The 15653-nt window shown below is 35.5% G+C and overlaps 1 protein-coding gene across 2 annotated transcripts in view; it reads left to right on the forward strand.

Moving 5' to 3' along the window:
* Positions 1 to 11917, forward strand: part of LOC109090002 (pappalysin-1-like) — a 122586-nt gene extending 110669 nt beyond the window's left edge. For both annotated transcript variants that reach the window (XM_042757173.1, XM_042757174.1), the window contains one exon: positions 10814 to 11917. In XM_042757173.1, the coding sequence (XP_042613107.1) occupies positions 10814 to 10918 (105 nt within the window). In that variant the 3' untranslated portion in view covers positions 10919 to 11917. The remainder of the gene's footprint in view (positions 1 to 10813) is intronic.
* The last annotated feature ends 3736 nt before the right edge of the window (positions 11918 to 15653 follow it).

Raw genomic sequence — 15653 nt, forward strand, 5'->3', positions numbered from 1 at the left:
ATAAACCTGATCCTAAACCATTTAGTAAAAAAATAAACCATGAATAGCAAGTTTATATGTCATCCTTCCTCACTTGTAGTTTTTAGCAGGTGACAGACAACAACCAATTTTTTTTTTTTTTTTTTTTTATGTTCATATAAAGTGAAAGAAAACATTCATGATGGACCCAACCACAACAACTGACAACACATTTTAACAATTGCCTGGTTTCTGGTTTCACATCCACACAGCTGTATATTAAATATCAAATATCTTGGAACTGGCAGTGATGCTTCATCATTTTACATTCTGTTCAAAGACTAAACAGGGCTCCAGACAAAAATTTCGGAGCAGTAGCAATATTCATAAAATAATGATCATAAATTACTATTTTAATTATTGTATTTCATAAATACATACAGTTACTAATGATATTTCATATTTTGAGCTTGAGTTGAGTGGCATAAATTGTAAATGTACATTCATTAACTACGAATGAAAAAAAAGTGTAAATACATTAAAAGTACAAAAAGCAAAAATAAAATAAAACAAATAGACAAATATTCTGATAGTAAGACTAAGGACCATTGAAGAAAATTACCATTAGGAAAATTCACCATAATATAAATACGTTGGTACATTTGGATGAAATTAAAATGCATTTAGTATATTAAATACTGTAATTATATTTGTAACTACTTTAATACTTTTAATGCAATTTACAATAATAATAATTAATATTTAATATGAATTATCATGAATATGATATTTATACAATATGAATACATTTAATTTGAATATACCATATTTCTGCTGAAAAAGCATGGCTACAGTGGTAGATCCATGATAAAGCATGGTAAATGGTTTTACTCTAGTAACACTCGTCCAAAAATGTTGGCAAAAGTGTGTATTACATTAAGCAAAAACTCACTTTTTTCTGTTTCCTGCTTTTGTTGTATTGTAGATCCAGTTGGATAAATTATGCAGCTATAGTATCAGAGTGTGGTTTGAATGTGTGTATAAAAAAAATAAAAAAAATAATTGTGCATGTGCACCAGTGAGAGACAGAAACTTTTTTTTTTTTTTTTAGACATCAACCTCAAATATGGAACAAAACTTTTTTAGGGCTTTGATTTTCTAGCAATTTTTGAGTTCAACTTGTTTTATAAAATTTATATATAAAAAAAAAAATAATAATTTGCTTGTAAATAATTTTCATAAAGTAAAACCTCCATAGCTTTTTTTTTTTTTTTTTTTTTTTTTGTTTCACTATTTAAAAGCTTTTTGCTTCAAAATTAATTTGACAAGGGTCTTCTTTAAAATGAGACCAAACTTAAGTCTGGTCTCATTTTAAAGTTTTTTTATGACAATTATTTGATATAGATTTTTTTGTCCTCAGAGTGAACTTTTTTTAAATTGACACACAAGGGTTAAACTAGTTTAAATCACCAAGAAATGTATGTTTTATAACAGAAAATTATGTGGCAAATTCAAGCGCTTCTCACTGAATATCACTGTTTATGGTGTTGCATGATTGAGATCGGTCCGCTAGCAAATGCACCTGCTCTGAGCTCGCACTGAACTGTATGGTTCAAGTGGATACATTCTCCTTGCTATGCAGCTCAAACAAGTATCGTAACAAAAAGAGCAGCACTTATCAGTTGTGCAACTTGGTAATGGAACCAGTACAGAGAGAAAGAAAAAAAGAAAGAAAGAAAAAAAAAAGATGCATCTCAAATAAATTAGAATGTTGTGGAAAAGTTAATTTATTTCAGTAATTCAACTCAAATTGTGCAACTCATGTATTAAAGAAAAAATTAAGTGCACACAGACTGAAGTAGTTTAAGTCTTTGGTTCTTTTAATTGTGATGATTTTGGCTCACATTTAACAAAAACCCACCAATCTCAACAAATTAGAATATGGTGACATGCCAATCAGCTAATCAGCTCAAAACACCTGCAAAGGTTTCCTGAGCCTTCAAAATGGTCTCTCAGTTTGGTTCACTAGGCTACACAATCATGGGGAAGACTGCTGGTCTGACAGTTGTCCAGAAGACAAATCATTGACACCCATCACAAGGAGGGTAAGCCACAAACATTCATTGCCAAAGAAGCTGGCTGTTCACAGAGTGCTGTATCCAAGCATGTTAACAGAAAGTTGAGTGGAAGGAAAAAGTGTGGAAGAAAGAGATGCACAACCAACCGAGAGAACTGCAGCCTTATGAGGATTGTCAAGCAAAATCCATTCAAGAATTTGAGTGAACTTCAGAAGGAATGGACTGAGGCAAGGGTCAAGGCATCAAGAGCCACCAGACACAGACGTGTCAAGGAATTTGGCTACAGTTGTCGTATTCCTCTTGTTAAGCCACTCCTGAACCACAGACAACGTCAGAGGCGTCTTACCTGGGCTAAAGAGAAGAAGAACTGGACTGTTGCTCAGTGGTCCAAAGTCCTCTTTTCAGATGAGAGCAAGTTTTGTATTTCATTTGGAAACCAAGGTCCTAGAGTCTGGAGGAAGGGTGGAGAAGTCCAGTGTTAAGTTTCCACAGTCTGTGATGATTTGGGGTGCAATGTCATCTGCTGGTGTTGGTCCATTGTGTTTTTTGAAAACCAAAGTCACTGCCCCCGTTTACCAAGATTTGTGTAGCACTTTATGCTTCCTTCTGCTGAGCAGCTTTTTGAAGATGCTGATTTCATCTTCCAGCAGGATTTGGCACCTGCCCACACTGCCAAAAGCACCAAATGTTGGTTAAATGATCATGGTGTTGGTGTGCTTGACTGGCCAGCAAACTCACCTGACCAGAACCCCAGAGAGAATCTATGAGGTATTGTCAAGAGGAAAATGAGAAACAAGAGACCAAAAAAAATGGAGATTCAGATGAAGGTGAGTTTAAGGGAAATGTGGGATTAAATTGGGCTTCAGCAGTGCCACAAACTGATCACCTCCATGCCACGCCGAATTGAGACAGTAATTAAAGCAAAAGGAGCCCATACAAAGTATTGAGTACATGTACAGTAAATGAACATACTTTCCAGAAGGCCAACAATCCACTAATTTATTTATGTATTGGTCTTATTCCTTGTTTTACTTTGTTATTATTACATTTTTTTTTCTTTCATGATTATTTTACTTTCTTTTATGTAAAGCACTTTGAATTACCATTGTGTATAACATATATGTAAATAAACTTGCCTTGCCTTATGAAGTATTCTAATTTGTTGAGATTAAATTAGATTTGTTGAGAATTGGTGGGTTTTTGTTAAATGTGAGCCAAAATCATCACAATTAAAAGACCCAAAGACTTAAACTACTTCAGTCTGTGTGCATTGAATTTATTTAATACACGAGTTTCACAATTTGAGTTGAATTACTGAAATAAATTAACTTTGCCCCGACATTCTAATTTATTGAGATTCGCCTGAATTTAATCACAGTCTGGATATGTTTTGAAGAATTTTGTTTTCACATACAGTGAAATGTATGTGTTCGACGACACCAAAGTATTGTCCACAAAATGGCACAAACATTCAAAACATATTTGATGTTTTATGCAGAGCCAAAATATTGTGAATTTTCATTTGTCTGTGAGAAAAAAAAAAAAAAAAAAAAAAAAAAATGCAGGTTTTTAGTTATTGCTGTCTTTACTTTTAAAATCCTCCACCATCCATGGTAATTTATTTTGCCTGATCAACTTTGTGCTTTATCATCTCATGTGCCCATGCATGAGGTTACTTATTATTTTTATTTTCCAGGCAGCTCTGAGTTGTTTCTTGGCTTTCTTCTTGTCTTGCACTGTCATCGTCTTAAATATTTGGCAAATAGTCCAAGTGTGAGTGTATGAACGGCGAATATTCATTGAATCCAGGATGCTTTTTGGGAATTTCACAATATGCAGCCTACGTCACTGAGCAGACAGAGATCTTAGCTGGAGTTGACCATGTGCCAATGTTGATAGAAAGTTAAATTATTCTGAAACCATAAGCCAGATTGCTGGTGCCTCCTTCCTCCTGAGAGTTGTATTGTAGGTCATCTGACTGTTGGCTCCAGGAGTATCACCACGTCCATTTTGTTCCCAATGTGCACCACATTATCTTCATCTGTTCAAATTCCCAAACTCATTCATACATTTCCCAGGCATGGCCACAAACACAAGTGCAGATCAGTTGAGTTCACGCATTAGCGCACAGATAAGCAGCGGTCTGCTTTGTTATGAGCCTCTGATTTCAAATTGCACTTAACTTCTCTGCGCCATTCCTGGAGTATTTTGATGAGATAATCACTTGAGATAGTGTGTGACTGTTTGTTGTCCCTTGAAATTTGCTCCTGGTCATCTCCACAAAGAACTTTTGTAACCTCACCACCTGATTTTCATTTATCTCAAGAACAGTTGAGGGTTGTGAGAAGCAACACACTTGATGTTTAGAAGGATTGGGGAGATTTCATTAGAAACAGCATTGACAGATATTACGGCAGGGTCTGTGTACGGAGTAAGGTTTTCATTTAGCCAGTTGTTGGGTTAAAAACGACAAATATCGCACCGCTATAAATTGGGTTGTCACCCAAAATATTTGGTTATTTTAAACCACTGCTACAGTAGAATTATATTTAGAAGAAATATATGGAAATAATTATCCATATATTTGATGTGATGGCTAATTAATGTGAAAACCATGTGAAATCATTCCCGGGTCAGTGTTTGAAAGCTACAGTAAAAGAACATCACAGGTTGTGATGGGCACTTTCAAAACACTGCTTCATGAATCTTCGAAATCTTCTCTAATCATTTGTTTCACTTTAAGTGATTTGGAGAGCGCGTCAAACGTCCAAAATCACATGGTGTCAGTAAACAAGGCTTGTTTAGGTATCAACTGTTTCATAATGTTTTCTAAATTTTGTTGCATTTACATTGTTCTGATGAGTAGGCGTTTCAAGCGCATCGGGAAAGTGAATCATTTTTTTCCCGAAGCAATTGGTTCAATTGATTCAAAGTTTCAAAAAGCCAAAGGTGCTGTAGGTAAATGTGGCAGCAGAGCTTAGAGTAAGGTAACTACCACAAAACCAGTCAGGACTTACACTGCTAAGTTGAGTTTCACAAACCTTCAGTATACAAAAGTTTTATATTTTCAAGACAGATGGCACAGAAAGTTATGTTTATTTTCAGTCTTTCATGTACAGCTAATCGCTGCTTAACCACCATAGTACAATGCATCACTGGTGCTGTGTTGATTTTTGCATGCAGCTCACACAAAATACAAGCGATACTCCGAAATCTGTTCATTTCCTTTTCATCTTGTCTTTCTAGACATGTATGCTGGTTCAATTATTATTATTATTATTATTATTATTATTATTTATTTTATTTTTTTTATGTAGAACTCTTCACCTGGTACCTTTCATATAATAATATTTTATAATATGAAACAACTTCATAATACAGAAATAAATGCATAGTCTTCAGAAGTCATAGCTTTGTGGAGTAACAGACTGATTTTTGGTCTTCACGGCTAATCCTCTTGCATGACTCTATTAATAAACAAACAAAAGAACATTTAAAAAAAAAGAAAGACAAATGCAGAACAATTCATTTTCTTATGTGTTATAGTTGACTCAGCCAGACTTTTGGCCATGTTCTCAACAATAATGACAAAGCACACAAAAACAAAGTGGTGCCAGCAGTGCCTGCAATGAGGTCTGTCTCCTTTGGGTCCACTCTTTGGTCATGATGCCAGTAAAAAAAAAAAAAAAACGCATATGCTGGTTAGGTATGTTTCGAAGCATGGCAGCTGGTTTGAGCTGGTTTAAGCTGGTAATGTGCTGGTCCTATGCAACTAGCTCCTGCTCAGGACCAGCTTATAACCAGCTCAGGACCAACTAAGGACCAGCTCAAACCAGCTGCCATGCTTCAAAACATACTTAACAAGGATGACCCCAAAGCAAAGGAAGCCAAGGCACTTCCCTGCTGCTTGTGTGTTTGTTTCCCTTCCTTATCTCACCCTGTCGTGCTCACTTTATCCCAGCTCCCCGTCATGTTCTCTGAAAGGTTTGCGTATTAAGATGTTCTGGATGACTGGCTGTGTATTATTCCTGTCAGGGACTTTGAAGGTGCGAGTCAAACTGAAGCTCAGGTCACAGCAGGATGCTTTACTAATCACTACAAGCTGTTGGCATGAGGAAGGAGGCCAGTGGGCATATTAGGGCAATGAAAGAGAGAGCCTTTGGTTTTCTTTACAAGAGATTCCATTCTGGCAGAGGATGGGAGGTTTTAAAGTCCGAAGTAAAGTTTTTGATTATTTTAAGCTCTCAAGGTCTGTGATTTAGAAAGACTTAACCTTGTTAGCTGAGCAGTTTCACCTCGCTGATGACTTTTACTTTTGATCAAATGGAGGGTTAGAGGTTTCAACAAACCCCTAACCATTAAACTTTAAACTAGCCGTTAAATCTTTTTCATTTTGGCTGTTGTTGTGATTTGCAGTGCAATAAAGTTTCCTTTTATCTGCAAACACTGGATACTGGACTTGATACTGGATTGTTAAATCATGGGTACACAGGTGTAGGAAAAAAAATATCCCCAGCAGTGATGCACTTCAGCCATTTGTTTTTGGACCATCAGATGCATGTTGTATGGGTGCTATATGGTGTGCTTCATTAGTGCATGTATTGATTTGCTTATTCATTTTATTTTTTTATTTTATTTTATTTTATTTTTTATGTCTAGAGCTTTAAAGTTTAACGAGAAGAGGTAGGGTCTTAAGTTTTATAGTAAAATTTTTAAGACACTTGTGAGCCTTTTATTGAACAAATGATCTAAACCAACTAATGAGACTAGTAAGCTATGAAACTATTGATCTTGCCATTTATGAATTACTATATTTACTGTAGAATTGTTCAACTGAAGACATGGAATGGAGCCCAGAAGTCTGAGACCACTGGTGAATTATACTTATTATTGCTTACCCTTTTTTTTGTTTTTTGTTTTTTTTTAGGGTGCCCTTATAACACTGTAAAAAGGTCAAATAATTAAAAAACTGCCTTTTTTTTTTTTGAGTGAAAATTTGCATGGAAAGCTTATTTAATAATATACATAAAATAATGAAAACACCAAATTCAGAGTCTCTTTGGCCTTTTAAGATAAATGATGGACAACCCAAATCCAGTAGGTTCTTGTTTGCATTCCCAACTCTTAATACCATGCCAAATAATAAATGTAAAGGGGGAACTCCTCCGGGGGCCAACCTGCAGTCGTGGCTGTAGTAAATGTGTGTCTCCTACCTTTTTATAAGACGTAATTATCAACGCATGTTGGTTGCCCTGCAAAGTTTATGGCTAAGAAGCCATATCTCCAAATGAGCTGTTCAGTTTTCCAAATTCTTTCCTTTAATCTTGGCTGTTTTAGGGAAAAGTGGCAATGAAGTGCCAGCCATGCAAGATTGGGGCAAGATTGCTGTTTCTGTAGCAACAATGAGGGTGAGAGAGTTTTTCGAGACTTCCACAACAATGTTTTTCCTGTCGAGGCTGAGACTGAAGGAAAGTGGAAGGCTATGCACATGAGTGCAGTTTGGACTGAAGGAAAGCGTGTTGTAAATACATCAACTACACCAATATGAATAATCAGAATTTTTTTTTTTTTTTTTTTTTTGCCAAGTAGTATAGTTCATTAGCCTAACATTTTTATTTGACTTGTTCTGCTCATTGGGCAGTAAACTTAATTCATTTAAAATCACAGTTATGTTAAGAGTTCCTGCTGGTGAATCTGTCACACCCAGTTGATATTTGCATTTTGCATTTTTGCAAAAATAATGCAGTCTTATAAATTTAGGTTTAGACCATGTTTTGTTATAATACAGTGGATCAGGACCCGTTCTTGCATTCTCAGACAACATCTAGAACACATTCATCAAATGACAGCCTGTTTCTGACTTAACTACATCAGTTTAAGCCTGATTACAGTTCTTAGAAATTACTTGAATAATTTAACCAATATATTTGAGTGTATTAAACTTGGATTTACATTGCAAACCAAATGAACCTCTTATTAGAGAAATAATCTTAAAATAACAGGAGCAAAACAAATTGCTGTTGCTTCTCAAAGAGTAAATAAATGGCATTCAATTTCTCTCAGTTTTGAATGCAATAAATCACAGTCTTACAAATGAGGTGACATACGGCTGAGCTTCAGTGCAGACCAGCATTAGTCTGTGGTGTGTTTTGAAGCACTATGTCTGGGCCCCGATCCCCAGCCCCCTCATACTATTTCCCTTCAACTGCAATATGAAACATGCATGCACTCTACAGAGGTGGGGGGTCGTGTGCCATGACGTACATGGTCTGTCAGGGAACGTGTGTTTGTGTGTGTGTTCTGGACTGGCCTCTGCCCCATGCTGACATTCCCAGCCACCATCGATGAGCCCCAGATGTGGCAGCTGGTCCCGCCACCCTAAAGGTCAAGGGCAGAGGAAACCATGGCAAATTTGCCACCCAAATCTTAGTCCGATGGTGAGATAAGGAGGGGGTGCTAAATGAGAACTGTGAAAGGTTGCATGTTGTGAGATGGAAGAGAAGGGAAGGGAAGGGGAAGTTTGAGAAAGAGATTATGTAAAGTACTACAGAAAAAAAATGGAAGTGTGCACTTTCTTTGGAGTGCTTGATAACGATTACCTGCTGCTGAAACAGCTCTAGTTGGCGCCATGTTTCATTCATTCTTTCTTTCTTTCTTTCTTTCTTTCTTTTAGTAAGGTTAACAAAAGCCAGAAAATTAATGTATTCAAATGAGAGGGAAGGCACACAGTTGAACAGGAAATGGCATGCAGGGCAATGATGACTGGTTTTGATATGTGTCTGGTTCATGCTTGTAAAAGCTTCACAGTTAAGTGGCTCTGGAGAGACTTAAGTTCTGCTCACACAAACATGTTTTGTTTTCATTAATTACTCACACAACAAAAAGCTTTTTCTTCGTCATTTTTTTCTTTCGTGTAAGCCAGCACACATTTGTTTACATCCTTACATTTGTTTTAGAAGCAAAACTGGGTGAAATATAATTAATAATGAAATTATTATAAATCAATGCAATGTAAACATTAGATTAAAAACTTAAGCTTAAGAAAAAAAAAAAAAAAACTAATCAAATGAAAATAAGAAATATTCACTTTCCAACTTGCTGAAATAAGCTGAAGTACTAAAATTACATATATGATAGATAGATAGATAGATAGATAGATAGATAGATAGATAGATAGATAGATTATTTATGAAACAACCCCCATGTATAACATACAATAAATTACTCCATAGCAGATATATACAGGTGGAGCTGGGGAAGGTGGAGGGTTTCTGAAGCGCACTGCTACTGCTACAGTGAACTCTAGCCAAGTATTTGAATACCAAGCTCTTATTGGCTTTAATGTGAAAAGAAACCAATCAGCTGTGCCATGTGAAAGATGATGCAAATTATTAGAACCTATCGGCCTGCACCATCTACAGTTTCATGACAGCACTTTGTATTCTAATATTCACTTATATTTAAGAACTGTATATCAGTCCATTCCTCCAGGTAACTGAAACTGGCTCACTGTCTATTGTTTCATAATGCAAATGGCACCATCTTCCAGATGATGATTGTAGTGAAGGTGACCACAGTAAAATTAAATATTATTGTAATATTAGTTTCAGTGTTCATCTTGTAGCCAGGGCAACTCTTTTGTACACTGTGGTGGTTTCATAGAAGAAGCTTTAAGATCATTTGTAATGGCAGTACTCCACATACTTAACTGCAATTATTGCCATTCCAATTAGGAGCATAATCACATTAACTTAATCACAATATTTCTGTTAACATGAGCTACACTTTAATTCACATTATGAACATGAAAAGTGGATGCAGTGTTCAAAGGAATCAACCTACAGTCAGATTTCATACTGAAGTGCCTGCACTTTGGCCTTGATTCAAACCCTCATCTGTTTTCAGGTACAAAAAGGCAGGATATTACTCCATAATCGATGCTATGAATTAGAAAATCCACTTTGTTGTGCACCAAGATAAATTAGCATGTGAATTCATGTCATGAACAAATCAGTCTGTTCAGCCACTGAGGCTAAGACAAATGGTTACGTGAGTGTGCAAATGTGAACTGCACATATGGTCCTAGTTTTGAGCGACTGGAGATGCATTTTATCCTGAAAAGCAGCTGAGGCCCGTCTCGAGGGAGGCTACATTGCAGCAGCTGGTGTCAGTGATGCACTGCCAACATTCAATTGTGACGTCAAGTGCCAAACAACATTCAAATTCTATTTTCAATCCCTCTAAGGGGCTCATCAATTTTTCAAGTCATTGCCAAGTCCAGACATCATGACCAATGATGCAAGCTGTTGTTACGTTCTTAAAAATAAAAGATCTTTGTTGGAATCGATGAATCTTTAACATCAATGAATCTTTCCATCCCATAAATAGTACAAAAAGGTTCTTCAGATTATTAAAATGTTCTTCATGTGAAGAAAAAAAATGGTTATTTTAAAAACTGTTCACGGGAAGGTTCTTTGGTCAACCAAAATGGCAGGGGTGTCTGGAGGTCCAGTGTCCTGCAGAGTTTAGCTCCAACCAGCTCCAACACAATTGACTGGATGTTTCTAGTGAGTCTGAAGACCCTAATTACCTATTTCAAGTGTTTTTAATTAGGGTTGAAGCTGAACTCTGCAGGTCAGTGGCCTTCCAGAAACTGGTTTGGACACCCCTGTTTCGATGGCATCATTGTGAAAACCCTTTGTGGGACCTTTATTTTAAAAGTGTATTCCAAACCTTTTGGTTTGTATGCTATAACATGCGTTTCTCTTCTCCTTCAAGTTATTCCGTTCCCCATGTCTTGTGACATCCGAAGAGAGTGTGCTTGCCGGGACCCCAACGCCTTGGAGAACCGAAAGGGCGAGCACTTGCACTCACTTGGATAAAACGCTCCACCAAGCCAGTGTGTGGACTGGGACAGGATCAGATATTCTTCCCAGAAATGTTGCTGCTTCACAGTTGTACCTCTCTTCTTATAGCTGATCATCATTTCCATGTCCGAGTCTACCTGTTATCTCTTACAGTACATTTGAAAAAGGATCCCAAATGCCAAGACCCCACAAAGGACCAAAGCTGGTTTGTGTATGCCATCTGTAGATCACTCACGACCCCTCCAAAAAATTTATTAAAATGAAAGCCAGGCATCTCGAGGGAACCATACTGATTTGACCAAAACCAGAAAAAGAAGAAACAACTTTCCACTGAAATGCACTCTCTAAACCGTTTAGGGGGCTTGATTTGTTTTAGTTTGTCTCAAATGTGACCTCAGTCATCCCAGGAAGACGGTGCGTGGCATTTCCACCCTCACCTGTGACTCGTGTCCCTACGGAAGCAGACTGGGTCCTAAAACAAGGACGGTACGATTGGCTGAAAAGCAATCACAGGCTGATTTTAAAAGACTAATCAGCAATTATTTTAATGTTCCTGAAATGAAACAAATCTTTCAAATATAAATGCGCAATAAGGAATGGCTGCAGGTCCTGTCGCACACTATTAACGTTCTGTTATGAAAAAATTGTGAATTGGGGTTTATATAAAATGCACATCGATAGATCCGAGCATAAATACGGTAAGAATGAACTGGTTTCTTTAGCATGGCTGCTATTGTTGCTGCTACGATTGCTGCTAATTAGTCAAACAACAGACAACAGGAATATGCAGGCCATGATCTAGTGTGTCGTCAGTCTGCATTAACACTTACCTCTGATCAATTTAACCATCAAGACCGAAGACCTCCCATTACAGCTCAGCCAGTGCTGAATCATAACTCATCTAGACTGAATGAAAAAATAGACACAAATTCCTGATTGTAGAGATCATAAACTTATTTTATGTAAATGCTTAGTTCACCCAAAAAATTATTTACTTACTTGTGTGTGTGTGTGTGTGTGATTATTTACTTACTTGTGTGTGTGTGTGTGTGTGTGTATAAAAATGCTTTAAAAAAAAATCATAAAATAAGTACTTCATATCCATAAAATGACAGTTCAATTCAATAAAAGCATCTTAAAAGTATTCCATACAAGTCTTCTGAAGCCATACAGGTCTTGTGTGATGAAGAGATTGAAATTAAATTGATTATACACAGAAAAGTGTAGTATGACGTCCGAAGGTGTCATACTTCAATCTGACCACAAACATGGAAGATATTTGTGTGCTCTGATGGAAGGGAAGATTTTCAGCAACTAAAAACAACTTAACCTTTGGTGTGTTCCTCACTCAAACCCATCAGCTTCAGAAGACTGCATGAGTACTGTGGACTACCGCTGTGGTACTTCTGCTGTGCTTTGCTTTATAACAGTGACCCTGATTATGTACTAAGAATGGACTCTTTCTAATCTCATTGAATCTGTTGCCAGTCAAAATGTTTTTAAGGGTAACTTACAGTACTGCACATGTGCCAACGTTTTAACCACTTGTATGTGTTTTTGCCAAAAAACCTTAATGTGCCAACGTTTTAACCACTTGTATGTGTTTTTGCCAAAAAACCTTACAATAATTTAGCTTCATCGTAATTGGAATGACTTTATATACGCAATCAGAGTGAACGAGAGAAGAAAATATGGCCTTAAAATATTTTGACTAGTTTCCCACTAACATCTGAATCTCCAAGTTTGACTGTCTGTATCAGGTGTGTCCAACCTTCTTCTGAAGCGCCATCATCCTGAAGACTATAGTTGCAGCCCTAAAGACTTAAGCTAACTGGTTTAAGTGTGTTTAATGAGGATTGTAGCTGAACTCTTTAGGGAGTGCTGAATTTAACCCCACCGATACTGATGTCCCGGCTGTTCGTTCAAAATGCCACAAGCCTTAATATGGAAACGTGGTAAAGACATAATGTTATTGTGGTTATTCATGTTTTGAAGAGCTTGCCAGGTGCAAAACATTATGCTTATGCAGAAAAACTGAACACAAAACATTTCTGATAAGGTTTGCTCTTCTTTTTGAAGTTCATGAAGTGCGATCGGGCCAAGGCTGAAGAAAATGCCTCTTTGAGCATTGGCTGTTTTATTGACATGGAAAACATGCTAAAGCATTAAGGATTATTTTGCCTAATCTTTAATAATGGACATCACTTTGTGCAATTGTAGATATATGGTAGTTAAAGTATAATAACTATGACATTTATGATTAAGAAAAAATAAATAAAAGAAAAAAAGAAAAAAAGCAATACCTGGAAGAAAGTTAGCCAACCATGTTTTTTTTTTTTGTTTTTTTTTTGTTTTTTAATATTGAGTCCTAATTTATGTGGCATAAAGATTTCATGATCACATGCCGAAGTCAATAGTTTCTTTTATTGAACTGAGAACTGATTCCACTTGCTTCACATCTGGTTTTATTGTAAACAGCAGAGCAAAGTGACATGTGGAAACATGTTATTGTATTGATATGCCCTGTCTTTGGGATCACGGAAAACTGGCTTTAATATTTATGTTTATGAAAGTGTGAAAATTAAGACTTTAAATGGGTGATTTATGTGTATGTATGTATGTTTTTTTCAGGCATCTTGTGAGTTAGGTTGAAGGATTTATTATTATTTATTATTATTATTATTATATTATTATTATTATTATTATTATTATTATGAAGATGAAGAAAGAAAACTACACCACCCAAAAAAAAAAAAAAAAAATAAATATATATAATATATATATATATATATATATATATATATATAATATATATATATATATATATATATATATATGATTGGAAATAACTATACAATCCACAAGAGTATAATATTTTATAATAATAATAACAATAATAATGCATTATAATTATTATTATTATTATTATTAATATTATTATTAAAGATTTTATTTGTTATATATTCTTGGGAGAACAAATGTAATTATGAACTGTATTCAAGATAACAATAGTCAGCATTTATTGCCAAAATGGACAGCAAAACTGATCAGCAACCACATCGACAAATTAGCACAGACATCAAGTAACTTGCCAATTTCCTGACAGGTCTTTTGATTGGCAGGCCTGTCAAACAAGGGTTTTTTTTTTTTTTTTTTTTTTCTCGGCCAAGTACCTGATGTTTCCTTTTTAAGACAATTTCTCACTCTTCTCATACTTATTATATGTTTCTCCATCACTATGTGCAAATCAGCAATCCAAAACACTAGAACCAGTTCCAAGTGCAATTATGCCAAATACTCTTTTCTTTTCTTTTTTTTTTTGCTTTGTTTTAGATATCTAAAAGCATACAGGTCTAAAACTGTTTGTTGGTTTGTTAAATGAAGTTTTCAGTGGGCTGTTTGACACTACTGTATGCACCATAGGATTTCTTGCTGTACCTCATGCCTGTAATGTTTGCTGCTTCCATATTTTGGTATGTTAGTGTTTTGCGTCTATTAATGACATATAAAACTGTACATAGTAGAACTATTTATTGAGAGTGTTATACTTTTGTAAGTTATATTTTTTATTGTTTATGTAAGTTATTTGTACAATGGTCTTATAAATGTAAAATTTGGTTATTGGGGATCTTTCACTATTTTTATTTTCTGTTTATTCTTTTATCCATTGCTCCAGTTGAAGAAAAAATGCAATGCTTGTTTTTTTTTTTTTTTTTTTTTTTTTTTTTTTTTTTATGAAAGATAAAAATTCAAAGACAGAATGTCATTCAGTCACATCTCACAGTTTATATATTACCATTAATGCAGTTGAGACAACTGTTAAATATTATAATAATATAAATTGTGTTAATGCAGTACATATATTCTGTGGCAGTTCCCACAAGAGAAGAGTTTGTTCATGATATATCTTGCAGTAGGTGAAATCAATGATTTCAATGAGCACCTTTCCAATTTGTACCAAACATTCTGAATATCTATTAAAATGGCCAAAATTCAGAGCTCACATGCATAGAATTGTACAGGTGAAGAAAACATGTTGCTGTGTTGGGCCTGCCAGTATGTTTGTGCAGGTGTCAGAATATGGATGCGCACAGCAGAACATCAAAAAATCAACTTATATTTATTTGAAATGTTGGTCGGATGGTGGAAAAACTGTAAGAAAACAAACTAATGGAATTGTATCAAGATCTTTATTACCGGTTCATATAAATGTCTTGACCGGTTGTAAATAGTGTTGTGAAAGTGTACCAGTAAAATGCCTTGTATATTTAAAGAGTTTCATTAGACACAATGATACATTTATGAAAGTTATTTAAATCTGAGTAATGCACCATGGTCATCAGCATTAGTTACATCAGCATCAAGAGTTGTACTTTAAGTGTCCTTTACTTTGAGTCACTGTTCTAATTTCTCTTGCAATTCTCTTGTCTTTGTGCCTGTTATTCAAAAACCCATTTGTGTTTGGTGATGCTGGCCATGTCTGCTTTTCACATTGCTAATAAATTATAAGCAAAATTCTCATCTCTTTTTGATTCATGCATACAATGTATTACTGTTTTTTTTTTTTTTTTTTTTTTTTTAAGTTGAGGGGATTCCCAATCCAGTTTGTTGCTAGTAGCGTGGACAGAGTTCATGTCTTTCCAGAAAAATTGCACTTTTGAATTTATTCAGTTTCCATTGGTCAGCCGGTCTGTCTGATCTCTCGACTCAAGAAACGAGATGTATTTTTTTTTTTGGTGCGTACCACATT

The sequence above is a fragment of the Cyprinus carpio genome, chromosome A5 (assembly GCF_018340385.1).
Source record: "Cyprinus carpio isolate SPL01 chromosome A5, ASM1834038v1, whole genome shotgun sequence".
NCBI classification, from domain to species: Eukaryota; Metazoa; Chordata; class Actinopteri; order Cypriniformes; family Cyprinidae; genus Cyprinus; species Cyprinus carpio.